At 49.7% G+C, this 14,620-nt stretch overlaps 2 protein-coding genes across 9 annotated transcripts in view; one reads left to right on the top strand and one right to left on the bottom strand.

Moving 5' to 3' along the window:
- HHAT (hedgehog acyltransferase) overlaps positions 1–4,362 on the top strand; it is a 281,084-nt gene extending 276,722 nt beyond the window's left edge. For all 7 annotated transcript variants that reach the window (XM_057508006.1, XM_057508004.1, XM_057508003.1 and 4 more), the window contains one exon: positions 3,328–4,362. In XM_057508006.1, coding sequence (XP_057363989.1) covers positions 3,328–3,419 — 92 coding nt within the window. In that variant the 3' untranslated portion in view covers positions 3,420–4,362. The remainder of the gene's footprint in view (positions 1–3,327) is intronic.
- Positions 4,363–9,110: 4,748 nt separating this feature from the next.
- The window catches only part of KCNH1 (potassium voltage-gated channel subfamily H member 1), a 358,999-nt gene continuing 353,489 nt past the window's right edge, over positions 9,111–14,620 (bottom strand). For both annotated transcript variants that reach the window (XM_036912446.2, XM_036912447.2), the window contains exon 11: positions 9,111–13,152. In XM_036912446.2, the coding sequence (XP_036768341.1) occupies positions 12,295–13,152 (858 nt within the window). In that variant the 3' untranslated portion in view covers positions 9,111–12,294. The remainder of the gene's footprint in view (positions 13,153–14,620) is intronic.

The raw sequence follows: 14,620 nt of genomic DNA, 5'->3' as shown, positions 1-14,620 counted from the left end.
GTTAACGGCTGACAAGCTAGGCTGACTATGCATCACAGCAGCCCTCAGACTGTTGCCAGAATGACAGCCCATCCCAGTTTCTCTTGAGCTTTATGATCCTTCATCACCTGAGCCCTGATGAAGAGGAGGCTCTGCCCCAGTCCTTCCCCACCCCCACACCTGCATTTGGGCCACATCAGTGCCTGGTTAGCAGCTGCCACAGTCAAAGACCTTGTGCCTTCAGGCCACCAACAGAGGGTGATGCCGGTGTGTAGTCCAGGGCCTGGCAGGCAGCGAATGCTCACGCAGTGTCAGTTGAATACTGTGGGAAGGTGATTTGTAGGATCTGTCTCTCTCTTGTTATCACCTATCTTACTCCTAAGGTCAGGAAAGGATAATGGGTCCTTGGCGGCCATCTGGTACATACTGGGTTAATATCTGTAGGAAGACTCATGCATTAAGAAGGCCAGTGAGCTCTGGGTATGCCGTAGAATTCTCAGGTGGCCCTATAGTAATCCTGTGCATTTCTGAGGTATTTTTTAAGAGCACTACAAATCTGTAGTCTGATTTTAGTTCATATGCTTTATCATTATTATTATTATTATTATTATTCCCATAGTGTAGATGGCAAGCCTGACGCCCTACTAGGGTCTCCCAGTAGAGGCAGGATTACAAGCCTTCTAAGTACTGTAGCTGCTGCCCTGCGTGGTGTACAGTAAGTAGGGAGATTGTCAGGGCCCTGCCATGGTCCGAACTGGACACGTATGTGCTTCACCTCTGGGAAGTGCTGGGGGCACTCCTCCCTTCACTTCCATGTGCTGGGCCAAAGCTTCCACAGGGACGTCCCTTGATAGCCGCAAGGCCAAGCACACCTGTGCAATGCCCCAGGCCCAGTTTTTTGTGCCATGGACCGTCCCCTCTCTCCCACCTCCGCAGCCAGCCTCTGGGCTCTGTGTTTAGCAAACAGCTGCTGGTGCCTCACCCTAAACACAGCTGAAGTCTGGGACTGCTTTTTGTGCCTGAAGCCCCCTTTCCTCTTTCTGCTCCCCGAGCCCACTGAGGAGTGTGTATTGACACATGCCCTGGCATCGTGTCTGAGCCACAGAGGCGAGAGGTCTGAGGGCCTCCAGGCAGGATGGGTCCTTCTTGAAGCTTGAAAAAGGGCCTGGATGCACTGGACTGAATAGTGTCCCCCCAATTCAGGTGAGGCTGGAACCTCCGAATGTGACTTCATTTGGAAATTTGCAGATGTAATTAGTTAAGGATCTTGGGAGGAAATCCTCCTCCACTTAGGAGGGCCCTAAATCTAATGCCTGGTGTTACCAAGGAGGGGATGCAGACCCACGGGGGAGGTGACACACAGACTCTGGCCATTAGCCAGGATTTCCCGGGCCACTAGAAGCAGCAAGAGGCAAGGCGGGGTCCCCCGTAGAGCCTTCCGAGACAGGGCGGCCCTGCTGACACCCTGACCTCAGACTTCCAGCTTCCAGGAGTATGTGAGCTTAAATTTCTGCTGTTTGAAGCCGCTAAGTTTGTGGTAATTTATTCCAGCAGCCACAGGAAATGAATATACTGGTGACTATCCGACAGGAGGGGGCACTGCAGGGCTGGTCCCAGGACCAGGCTGGTGGGGGCCCTCTGCTCCCCTCACTTCTCTTGGCTTCGTGGCCTGGGAGAATTCTTGTGCCAAGCCAGTCTCAGGAGCAAGTTGAAGACAGGAGCGAGGAGGAGGCGTGGGGCTTGGCTCCCCTGCTGTCACTCTAATCTTGAAGGACAAAGTCCCCTTGCCTCTCACCTCCATTCTCACTACCTCCCCTTTGTGCCCACCGCAGGCCAGGCTCCGTGCAGGTCTTCACACCATTTCCCACAGTCCTTAGGGCTGCCGTAACAGAATACCACAGACTGGGTGAGCTTCAACAGCGGACATTCATTTCTCGCAGCTCTGGAGGCTGGCAAGTCCAGAATGGGCATTCCCGCTGATTTGGGTCCTGGTGAGGCCCGTCTCCCTGACTTGCCGATGGACTGGGTCCTTACACAGCAGAGACAGAGAAGCTCTCTGGTGTCTCTTCTTCTAAGGAAGAGCCCCACCCTCACAACTTCATTCAACCTTTTTACCTCCCAAAGACCCACTTCCAAATACCACCTCCTGGGGGTTAGGGCTTCACCCTATGAATGGAGTGGGGACAGGGCTCAGTCCCTGACATCTTGTAAGTACACTGTTGAGTGAGTTGTTCTATCCCCCAGTTTCATATTCGAGGTTTGTTAAGTTGCTAAGGGTCACATAGCCAGCAAGTGTCACAGCCAGGATTTGGACTTGAGTCTAATCCCCCCTTAGGAGCCTGTACACTTGACCACAGTGCTGTACTGACTGAACCTGTGTCATATTAGTGATCATAGCAGCTGACGGTCAACCCAGTTATAACTCTCAGTGTCTCCCCACTGCCTCCTCCCTACTTCTGTCCCTACCCTGCCCACCCCTATCTGTGCACTGCCCACATCACATGATCCCTGAGCCCCGGATGGTCCTCTGGTGTTCACACTCCCGGTGGTCTTCCTGGTGGTGGCTTCTCTCTGGTCCTTTGCACCTGACAACCTCTTGATCATCCTGCGTGGCCCAGTGTAAATGTGCTCTGTACACATTATTATCTAGCACGTATTATATGGCTCATAGTCCCAGGGGTGTGTGTGTCTTTTCCAAACTACGAGTGGGAGCATCTTTGACAAAGGACTTGATCTTTCTATTTTGGCGTCTAGTATATTCCTCAGCACCTCTGGCTCTCCAGAGCTCCCAGTAAATGAATACGTGAAATATATAGAAGACATGGAAATCACTGAGTAATGCAAATTGCTGTTAATTTAAAAAAAGACAAGAAAAAAGAACATCAGCTATTCTAAGACAAGTACTTATAGCAAGAACCAGTAAAAGCATTGAGTTTGGAAGCAAATGTTGAATTTTGGCTCTCCCTTCTGCCCACTTCCAGATGGCACTCAATTTGATATACTGGTCTATCTATATTTTGAGATTCGCTATGGGACCCATGGACTTTTCCACTTTTTTGGCTATTAACTGCTTTATTCTTCTAAATATGTACTCCTTAAAAGCTTGTCCTATTGGTGAACATGATTTGCATCTGATAGCACACTATTTTAGGCTGACCTCAGCGGGAATGCTGGGTTCAACCTGCTGGTGTTCCTTAGAGCAAACTCCCCAGGAGGTATGTGTCTTCCTGTGTAAACCAAGGCCCATGTGGTTTTTTGGGTTGCCTTCTCCAGAGGGGGACAGTTTTGCACCTTTGGAAGTCCCACTGCAGGCATTTCTAACCACTCTTCCATTTCTGTCCCCTGCAGGCTGGCCATGGGTGACCCTCTCTGTCCTGGGATTCCTGTACTGCTACTCCCATGTGGGCATCGCCTGGGCCCAGACCTACTGCACAGACTAATGCCGCAGGGCCCAGGCCAGCCCTCACCGCTGCCCCCTCCAGGGCTGCCCCTCTAGGGCAGATGGTGTTCCGCCCTATCCTGTACTCCGGATAACCTCCAAGGAACCAGTGCTTGATCTGCTCATCTTTTGTTGAAGTTACCTTACTCCACCACTGAGAGCTTGAGCTCTCATAGAAAATTGACCACCAGAGAGTTATTTCACTTTGGGGACTTGGAGATCATCTCCCCCAGCCCAGCCCCACTCTTTTCCTGTTGAGTAAGCTGGGGTCCAGAGCAGTAGATTCATGCCCAGCTACACACGGCAGCACTATTGTCTAGAACCCAGTCCCAAGGGCCCTTCAGGTTCTTTCTCCTTTGCAGAGAATTAAATGTAATGGACACGTCTTGTTGGAGGCAGAGAAATCCTGATTAGTGATAGGCCTGTCCTCCACTCCACAGGGCAGTATCTCTGAAAAACTTTGGTGACATGTAAGTGACCTCCTCCGCATGTCCTGCAGTGTGGCTTCTAGAACCAGCACTGGGGTCTGAGCTTCACGCTACAGCTCCTCAGCAGGGAGGCAACCAAAGGCATAGCTGTGGTTCTAATTATCCAGCCAAAGAGGATGGAATACGGTCCATGCATTCCAAGAAGCCAGCACTCAAGGAGACCTGTTGTCTGAACATCACCCGGGTTGTCTACAGTTGGCTGCTTGTTCCCTAGATTTGCAGAGAAGTGTGAGCATGGCAGTTCCTCCACTTGACAGTTAATTGTTTCCCAATGAAGAAGCAGCATATAATACCCAGGGAGAAGTGTGTCCACAAACAGGTGCTGTCGGGCAAGTCACAAACAGAAAGGATGGTATCCTGCGGTCTCCTCTTCCCACACAAGTCCCAAAGCCACCTTCCCACTCTGTGGTTTCCATTGTTGTGTATTAAGTAAAATGGAGCCTTTTCTACCACATAGATGGTTCACATTTTTGTAATATTGTTTTGATTATTTTTGAGGAAAATGTTTAAAATAGAAACATACATAACTCTTAATCATTCACTCCTCTGGAAAGATGTTGAGAGGCCACTATGGCCCCAAGAAGTAGATAACTCAGAATACTCCTGTTTAGCTTTGGGTTTTTGTTTGAGGGGGAAGAGGGTAAGTACAGAGCTTTAACATTTGAATCCATGGTGCACCCAATTGTGGGAGAGCTAGGAACATCTCAAGCTCGTGAATTAAAGTGCCACTGAGTGGGACGTTCACTTGGACCTGGTCTGTGCCATTCCATCTTGAGTTTATTTGGTGTTGTCCCTGTGTCCTGGTCATAGTTATTAACTCCATGAGATCTGCACTGCTAGAGTTCTACTGATATCTTTTCTTCCAGCTACCCTGCTTGGAAGAGAGAGAGGGGAGGGGGCTGTAGGTGGACAACATGGTGTGGGCGCCTACCATCTTAGCTGCGGCAAAGGACGGAGGCCAAAGCGGAACTGGCAGGCCCAGGCAGCAGTCGCCTCAGCTGCTGTGGGGTGAAGGAGAGGGAGATGTGGCGAACGATTCCAAGGTGCTGAGGAGTTTTAAGGAAGGAATGAGGCTGGGGCACAGCAAGCAATCAAATGAATACAGTAAAACTTCAGGGGCTAACCTAGTTCAGGATGTGTGGTCAGCCAGAGGGAGTCTGGGTGAAGTTTACACGGAAGGAAGGGCTAGCTAAGGGGAAAAAGGAGTGTGAAGACAATTGTAGGGAGGTGTCTAATATATGTACATATATAAATATTAAAAAATATTTTGAATTCTTTAGAGATACCATTTCTATAAAAACAAATAGGCTTATTCATTCATTAACTCTATCAGAAGAGTCAGTGAATATACTTGAAAGTAATAATCCCAAATTTCTTTTAAGCTATTCCATGATTTAGAGTGGTTTGCAGGAGTTAATAAATGATTAGCTATATATCTGAGGCCCGATTAACCAATACGTGGGACAGTCAGGACCATTCTTTTCTTCCTTTAACTTCTTGCTATTCCCCAACTGTAATATGAAGATGATAACATGTCTCTCTTCATGCATACGAACTAAAACCTTGGAGCTGCTTTAAATGAGTGACTCTCAAGGTGCCTGGGCAGGCAGAGCAGTTGCAGCTGAGAAACATCTGATGCATCACTTTCCATTGTCATCAGCCCCGGGCAACTTGCAACAACTGGACGAGGTCCAAGGTCACTTCCAGCCCCAGGATCCTCTGACCCCAGCCTAGCTTTGTGGGCAAGCTGACAGCTCCAAGCAGAATGACCAAGACGATCTCCCAGGAGGGAAGCAGGACATTTGAAGGACACCCATGTCTTGGTCATTCTGACTAATGGGGCCATGCAAGAAGATTAATTTCTTTATATTAATTTGTTGGAAGTGACAGCAGAAAACCTTTTGTTCTATTCAAGACTGAAGACCTGAAAAGAAAATATATCGATCACATGTATAATTATATAATGATCCACATATTGGAAGAGTAGTAATTTAGTTGAGGGGGTTTCTCTCAGAGAAATTAAGACTGCTCACTTGCCTGTTTAAAATAACATAATCAGTGACTACATTGGAGAAATTAGCCGTGATATCATGAGTTTGTTTTCTAGCAGGTGTACCAGAGCATATCCATACAATGGAACCAAGTATTGAGAAGCCAGATTATCTTGACAACACTGGCCTTTCACAGTGTATGTTGAGAAGCCTCTTTGAGGTCTTTCTTCAGGGAAATTTTTTTTTTATAAAACAAACAAACAAAATCCCTCCTTTTTATAATTGAAACCCATCTGGTACCCAGAAGGTAGTATCTATTACTTAGCTCTGTATTACCAGTCCTTCAACTATTTATAAAAATCATATTCACAAGAGAGATTGTTTTCACCATTGAGGATATCGATGGTGATTTATTTGGTGAGACTTTCGAAATGGACATCATCAATCATCTGGAATTTTAAGCAATATCATCCTGATTTTTACTATTGTTTTCTGCAATGTAATTAAGTGATAGGGTGTGGGAAGAATGTCATTAGAAATACTATATTCATAGTGTGGCCCTGTGAGATCAAGGAGAGGCCCGAGTATGGCCCACATCACAGACACCTCATCCTTGAATTAAGAAGTTCTTCTGTAGAAAGAGAAGCACCATCTTTGAAATGCAGTCCATTGGTATTAAATAAGGACTCAGGCTGGCCATGTTGTGGAGCATCTTGCCCTGAGCAGGAAGTAATACTATGGAAACCAAGCGGAACTGAAACAGTATTGGTACATAGAGCCAGTTAGCTTAGGGCCCAGCAGTCCTCTACCCTAATAACTTCTGAGATCATCAGTGAATTAAAACACAGATCAGAACTCATATCGTTAACAGTCATTCTGAAAAGATTCATTTATATTTTTTACACTGTATTTTAAAAGGCAGGGAGACATTAATATATCTTACACAATTTTCAATACAAACCATTCAAAATAAAAAACCTCACTTCTAAATGGGAGGTCCACCTCAGATACATGTTAAACCGATGTGTTGTACCAGGATTTTCCAGTGATGTCAGGTTTTGAAGGCATCTCTGTACATTTGTATAGCAGATAGAGCTGATTCAAGATTATGTGGCAAAACGCCTTCACAACCATTCTCTTGCTACCTGTGACCTGCAATCTTGGTGTCTCTAGAATTTTAAGTCCTCCAAAGGCCACAGTAAAAGTTGCAATCCAAGTTAGAGCTGCCCAAGCCTCTGAAAAGGAATAGAAAGCATCATCTTTGATCTCTCATCTCAGGTCAGAACACCCAACTCAATGCCCTAAAGTTATATATGGAAAGGCAAAAGCAAGTATCATGTATAAAATAGTTTATTACCATAATAAATAAAATTAAACATTTTTTTTTTACAAATATCATTTGTGCTTGTTTAAAAATGTTGAGAAGGGAGTATCATCAATGGAGGGGCCCGCATGTTCCTTTTAACATTCCGGAGCTGCAGACATACGGTGGAGTTCCTGGCAGCATCCTTAGCTGACCACAAAGAGTATCAGCTCATTTGCCCTTCTGTTTATTCATGCTCATTTGGAAAAGTGACAGATGCTGAGGAGAAAGAGAAACCCAGTGAAGGATTTGGTGGGACTCAAAGGTAACAGTGTTAATATAAGGAGAAGCCCCAGAAAGGCGAACTGCTCATGAGTAGAAATGTCCTTGCTGTGTCTGTGAAATGTCAGATGTGGAAAGTCTCCAACTGATGCACAAGTATAGCGTCTGAATATTAAGAGAATACATTCATTAGGAAGGGTTGCATCTTAACATAAAAGCAGTTCATATCCTGATCAAGATCTGTGAGCCTCTCATGGAACAACTAATGGATCTGCTGGCTGACTCAGAAGTTACAAAGAGACAATGGCTCTAAGAAAGGTGTAATGGTGGGGCGGGGAGGTCACCCACCAGGTCTGGGACCTGCGGGGCATTCGAGTCCAGTTCTAGAGGCAGGAGAGTAAGTCCGATATGCTCACATGAGAACGAAGCTTCATTTGAAACTAAGCTGCAAGCACATTCACACTGATTCTCTTGAACTGTGGGGGTTGGAGGGTGGAAATTAAAACTTCTCAACATGAACATCTTGGGTGAGAAAATGGTGCTTTCTCTGATGACTGAAGTCGGTGCTGAGAGGACACTGAAATCTCCTCCAGTTGGAGGTGCAAGAGCTGGTGACGGTGGTTTTCACTGAAGCGAGCAAGGAGGCAGTACGGCAATGTAGTGACAGAAGAAGGGCTGCCCAGGGGTCTGACGGTGCCCTCGGTGGGGCTCACCTTTACGCAACACAATGTGAGGAGGGTGACCACGGGCAGGGCGTTGCCAGCTCCACCACCGTCGGAGTTCCATGCCGAGGTCTTAAGGCTAAACATCTTTATTGCAAAAGATTGTACAATCTAGTCATCAAATGCACAGTAGCAACCTGTATCTCCACCAGAGCTCTTAAAATTTTCTGGAGGGTGCACATGCCATAGGGTGGTCAATGCAACAAAGGGAGATGAAGCTCTTCCTCCACCTGGTACTCCTAAGGCATTCATTTAGTCCCCACACAGGCTTGGACAGAAAGCCTGACAGGTGGCTTCATATCTTCACCTTCCACCTAAGGATTTGGGAGCCGAGCCTGCAGAATGAGGTGGTGTGTGATGGAGTGCATTTGTACTCTGAGCCATGCTATGTCCAGTTCTGAAAGAGGATTCCAGGAAAGGGCCTGATGTTTGGCCAGCCACAGCATGAAGCATCTAGAAGGTTGAGGGTAAAACAGGCCCAGGAATTAGATAACAAGAAATGGGAAACCCTTGGGCCCATTGTTGTAGCATCAGTTTTTTTAAGCCACTGGTAGCCTACTACTAGCTGTAAACTCTTTGCACACAGAAGTCGTCTGAGGTCCAGAATACAGAGAATGGTCTTAGAAAGAACCAAGCCAGGAGGTCTGAGCATGAGGGAAGAAGACGGATGAAGGTGGAGATACCAAAATTGTGCACTAGACCAGGGCTTCTCAACCAGATGGCTGCCTCCCTTTCCTTCCTCTGGCGATCTTACCACGTGTGGGGGAGGGCTCCTTGTGGGTATGGGACGGCAGCACTCAAAGCTGGAGTTCCCACCCTCCACTAAGAATAGCACACCACCTTCTTGACCATCTTATTTCATAGACTCACCCTTCACCCCACACCTCATCAGCAGGGCACAGCACGTTCAACAGGAAGCCTAGTGTAGGCGCAGAGCCTCCTGCTCCAAAGCAGCCTGTCAGGGTCCTCTCTGGGAAATGGAACCCTCCTCTGAATGACATTCAAGGTATGGAGTCTAAGTAAGAGATCAAGTAACCCAGAATTACTGGGCAATGGTATAATACATAATGGTATAATACATTAGGTCCCGTCTTCCAAACGGAAAACTAGCTCAGGTGAATACCTCTCAGCGTGACTTTCCAGAAATCTAAAACTTCGGCCTAATACCTAGGGTCTTTCTGCTTCTCTCTTCACTCTGCAGCCACCCGATAATGGTTTATAGCAGAAGGTTTGGTCAGCGGTGTCTGAAGCTCTGGTCCTTGCTTGGGAACCCAGAGGAACATCTGGGCAAAAGTAGGTAGTTAGCACAAAGCAGCCAATGGCCAAGTGCGTATCAGAAAAATGAAAGGAGAGAAAGTTTGGCTCATTTAAAATATATATATATTTTTTCAGTGAAAACAATTATAGCAAAAATCCCTAAAGTCCTTAAATGGAGAATCAAAGCATACAGAGCTGCACCTGTGGTATTCTCGCTGTCACTACGGGAGCATATATTATGGGTCTGACAATCCCAAGATGAGCAGAGTCCCACCACAGGACTGCAGGCATTAGCCCGGTCTGAATCCTAGTTAATCCAGGAGTACCTTAAAGAATCTTTCCTTTCCCCCCAAGCAAGTCTGGTCTTCAAAGCCTCACTCATCAATGAGCATCCTTGCCCTTCAGTTCCAGAGGGGAAGTCATTTCCTAGACTGCATCCTTTAGACAGCTGCAGGAAAGGGCAGGGCCTCTCTGTTCTGGCCTGCAGGGTGCTGTCATCAAGTCCCTGGAGAGTCAGGCAGGTGCTTCTGAAGCTGGATGGTGGTGTTATCAGGGCCCTTACCCAGCCTTAAAAGTGTGGGTCCTAAAATTCAGAAGCAGGTTAGTGAGCAAGTTTTAAGAATGGTAAACTAGAACGTTTTGGGGGCAGACAGGATTCCAGATATTTTACAACCCCAAGGACTACTTGACAGCTTCTAAAATGTTAAGAGTCTGAAAACCTCACAGCTTCATCCAGAGTCATAAATAGTCATGACACAGCCTGGTGAAAATACACTTCTTCTTTGTATGCTGCCCCATGAGGCTAAATCTAATATTGTCGAAGCCTCGAGAAGCCAGGGGCCGCTACCATAAGCCTCTCTTGAGAAGCTGTGTGAGTGTACAGGGCCTCTGGGGAAGGAGCCTACCCTCGACCTCCCAGACTCTGCTCCCCAGGGCCATCTGTGCCAACCGTGGGTAGCCAGGAGAGGTCAGCCCCCTTCTGCACAGATAACTGAGGGCCAAGTCCCGGGACGTGCCGTGGCCCCCCGAGGACTAATGGGGCAGCTGGGAGGGTGGGCAGTCAGGAGGCTTTCAGAAATGCTGACTGTCTTTTGTAGGGCAAGTCCTGACCTGGCAGATTCCCTTTTGCACTGAGGGGAATTGACACTGGAGTTCAGAATCTCTGCATCAAAGCCACACCAGGCAGGCTACTGCAGATGGGGTGCTGTGGCATGACACACACAGGTCAGCGCCCTGTATGCTTCCACGCTGTCATCAATAGTCCGAGTCACCTGCACTCCTAATCCACTCCTTCAAAGCTAACTTTCAGAGCTCAACTTCCAACTCCGCTTGTAAAATTTTAGGGTTCTGAGCCTCCCTGCAGGACATATATGTGGGCTAGCTCCACTTTGCCTGGGAGAAACCTCTTCTTTCCTTTCTCAGATGCCACTCAAGGAAGTCCAAGCACATGAAGAACCTGACCCCAGGTGACTGTGAGGCAGTGGAGTGTCCCCCAGCACAGTGGCATAGGGACCTGGGTGGCCCATAGGTGGCTCCCATGGTCTTTGCTCTGTGCTCAGAACTTCCCTGCACACCACAGCCCCATGGCCACCTCTCTGCACCACCTTTCAGAGACAGCTTGAAACCCGCTGCCTTGTTCTCTCTTTCCAGCTCCTGAAGCAAGTATGATTGTGGCCCTGAAATCTTCTCAGGATTTCTCTCAAAGTCCTATTCACTTTAGTAGGATACAAAGAGGTTAGCTTTAAAATAAGGCCAAGAGTGGCTCCCAAATGTCCTATAATGATCCCATGCAGTGGACAATATACAAATTTCTGAAGGGTAATCCCAATGAGAATTATAATATAAACATAGCACTTGCTACAATCATTTTTTTGAGGTTGTATGTGTGTATCTGTGTGCCTGCTTTGCTAATAAAGCAACTTTGGGCTCGTCACCCTTCCTGCCGATGCCCCATACCCTGAGGAATGGCCACAGGAACATTTGGAAAGGGGTTGAGGGAGGGAGACAAAGGAGCCTGTGTGATGAGCCCAGGGGCATGGAGCAGGGCCTCGGGAGCCCTCCTTACTGTACTGGCCACCCCTAAGAGCGGGCTGCGGGGCACAGCCCAGAGAATCTCTGGATCCCCAGGGCCCCTGTCCAGCTCTTACGCTTGGCTGACCCCTTTTGGGAAAGGAGGCCTGAGGATTCCCGGCTGTAGGTGTCTATGGGAGGCACCCACAGCCCCTCAGCTGCTCTTTGGCCTTAACCATTAGAGACAGGAAGCTGAAAGGCTCTACGCTCCCTGTCCGTCAAGCGCCCCTTTGTCCCCAGCTCGGTACAAACGACTATTGTAGGAAAATACATGATGACGTCGGGCGCAGGCTGTACAGGGACAGGGAATGCTGGGAAATCCCTGTGCCCACCGCAGTCGCCGCAGTCTTCGGAGGTCTGGCTGGAGAAGCCCAACATGGTATATACGGGAGGGGTTCTCCGGTGCTCTCCCCCCAATCCCCGAAAGGCTGCTGCTCTTTTCTGGTAGTTTTCTTCTTTTACAAATATCATGGCAGTAAAAAACTAGAAATGAAGGAAAATACCCTTTAGACAGCACGCTCCCTTTTCCAAAATTGTGCCAAGACGGTTCGGATGCAGCCGCCATCTCGCAAGGTGACAGCACACCCCGCTCCCCGTATTTCCCCAGAGAGTGTGCGCCTAGGCAGCGGGTCCCACTTGGATTTTCTGCCGGGGAGGGGAAGCCTGCTTTGGAGGTTGTTGGTCGTGGAGGTGTGTGAGGCCGGGGTCGGGTCCAGGGTGGGGTGCTAGGTTTTGGTCTTTGACATTTTCCCGAAAAGACCTTTCAGCTCGCTCCAAAAATGTCTCTCTCTGACTCGGGGGACTGGGGCCTCGATATTTCAAACAGCTCCTGAGGAGACTGAGAGGATCTTCTGGAAGTTAATACCCTGAGTATCTCAGACAGCTGTTTCTCAATGTTGGTCATTTTGGTGTTCAAGGCCTTGATGTCCTCCTTCAGCTCGTGTTTCACCTCCAGGACGGTGGCCTGCAGCGTCTGCTCCGGGATGGGGTAGAAGGAGTGCTTGACCTCGGCCAGGACGGGGCTCCGGTCCTGGGGGCTCCGGGCCTCCCCGGCGTTGTCCAGCCGCAGGTCGCTCTTGGTGATGCCGCTGTCGCACGAGTCCGTCTTCTTCAGCGTGGCCTCGCCCGAGGCCTTGGTCCTGTCGGGCAGCGTCTCCATGGACTCGGCCTTGGACACGGCGCCCCAGTCCTCGCCCTTCCCGCACGCGTCCCGGAAGCGGGCCCAGCCCTTGCGCCTGGCGCAGTCGCCGCCGCCCGGCCTGGGGCCCAGGCACTCGTTGCCGGGCGCGTGCAGCCGCGCGCGGTCGGCCCCGGCGGGGGCGGCCGCCGCGGGGAGGGCCACGGGCGTGGCGGGGCTCTCGCGCACGGTGACCACGCCGGCCCCCAGCAGGCTGCGGCCGGCCGCGGCGTGCTCGGCGAGGACGCTGCCCCTCTCCACGTCCTGCTCGTCCGGGCCCCGGCCGCCCCGCTCCGCGGCCAGCCGGGCCTCCTTCTGCTGCCGGAAGCGCTGGAAGAGCCTGCGGACAGGGTGGTCGGGGGGCAAGATGAGGGGGGCCTCGTTCTTCCGCTTCATGCGCTCCTCCTCCTCCCGCCTCACGTCGCTGATCTTCCGGAACACGATCTGGAGTGAGACAGAACGACCAGCCCGGTTAGTCGCGACTCCCAGCTGCAAGGCGGGGCCCCCTCGGCCTGGCCCCCAAGGGCCGAGGCTCACGGCGCGCCGGCCTCCCTGCTGGGCCTCCCGGGGCTTTACTCGGTGACTGCCGCCTCTGACCATTTCTTGACACTCATTCCCAGCTTTCCAGTAGCCAGGACCTCCCCCTTGCTGCTGGCCTCTTCCAGAGAAGCAACCCCAAGCTCTCCATCACCCCAGGCCGGGAGGCTGGGGATCCCCAAGGGCGGTCTGCCGGAACACCGTCCTGGCCTTTGCGCCAGGGTCGCCTTTGATCTGGCCGTGCCTGCAGTTCACAATCACCTGGCACGCTTCTCAAACATCATTTGTCTGGCCCTACCTCAGACCTACTGCGTTCAGATCTCCAGATGGAAAGCCCTTGAATCTGTAACTTAAGAAGCTCCCCCAGGGGATCCTGATCTACACCACATCCCAGGGCAAGAAAGTTCAGCCAAGTCCCCAGGCAGAGCTACAGCTATGAATGCTACTGCCATCTGCAGATCTGGACCCTAAGCGAATGCAGTTGGCAGTGAAAAGTAAAAACTAACCTCACGTGAAAGGCTTCTGTGTCCTCAGAGAGCTTACAGGGCAAGAAAGGCCTTGCACACAACAAACCTGTCCTAACAATGACAGACCCTGGCACAGCACTTTGCAGCTTGCAAGGCACTTTAATGGTACTTCGATGTATTCCTTATAACGGCACGTATCTGAGTACTGGGACACATTACTATCCCCATTTTAGAGAAGAGGAAAACCAAGGCTCAGTAGCTACATGTCACAAAACAGTTTCCTGCAAGGGACTTGTACCCAAGCCATCAAACCCAGATCCAGTAAACATCCTACAGGTACTTAGTGATGATGACATTGCTTCATGAAGAGGATGGACAGGCAGCAATACAGTCTCATGAATCGGACTCTGAGCTCAGCACAATCAGCTTTCCCCGGGGCTGATTATTACAGGAAAGCCCTGTTATTTCTGGCTTCTCTTGAATGTGGCAGGTACTCAGGGTCTTATTATAGTTTGACTCACCCCATATCTGAACTTGTGGGAAGCCACCTGTAATAGATTGTCTTTTTTTATGTAAATTGCTGGTCTAAGGACAAGTGGTCCTGAGATCAGTGAGAAGCCGGGGAAGGCCCTGGGCAGGGAGAGTGGCAGCTCTTCCATCATCTCAACTTGGAGACCCCTGTGTCCTATGCGGGCAGCCTCAGACCCACCTAGACCCTGTACCAAGGACTCCCAGGTCTCGGGGAGGTACCCGTGGTAGCAAACCAGGAGCATGGGCTCAGGGTCAGACAGAACTAAGTCCCAGCTCAGTCACCTAACTGTGTGACCTTAGACAGGCATCTTACTTCTGAGTCTCAGGTTCCTTCTCAAAAAGTGGGAAAAATCTCTGCTTTTCTGATCTGGTATAAA

The sequence above is a fragment of the Manis pentadactyla genome, chromosome 9 (genome assembly GCF_030020395.1).
Source record: "Manis pentadactyla isolate mManPen7 chromosome 9, mManPen7.hap1, whole genome shotgun sequence".
Classification (NCBI taxonomy): Eukaryota; Metazoa; Chordata; class Mammalia; order Pholidota; family Manidae; genus Manis; species Manis pentadactyla.
This window is presented reverse-complemented; position numbering and strand designations above follow the sequence as displayed.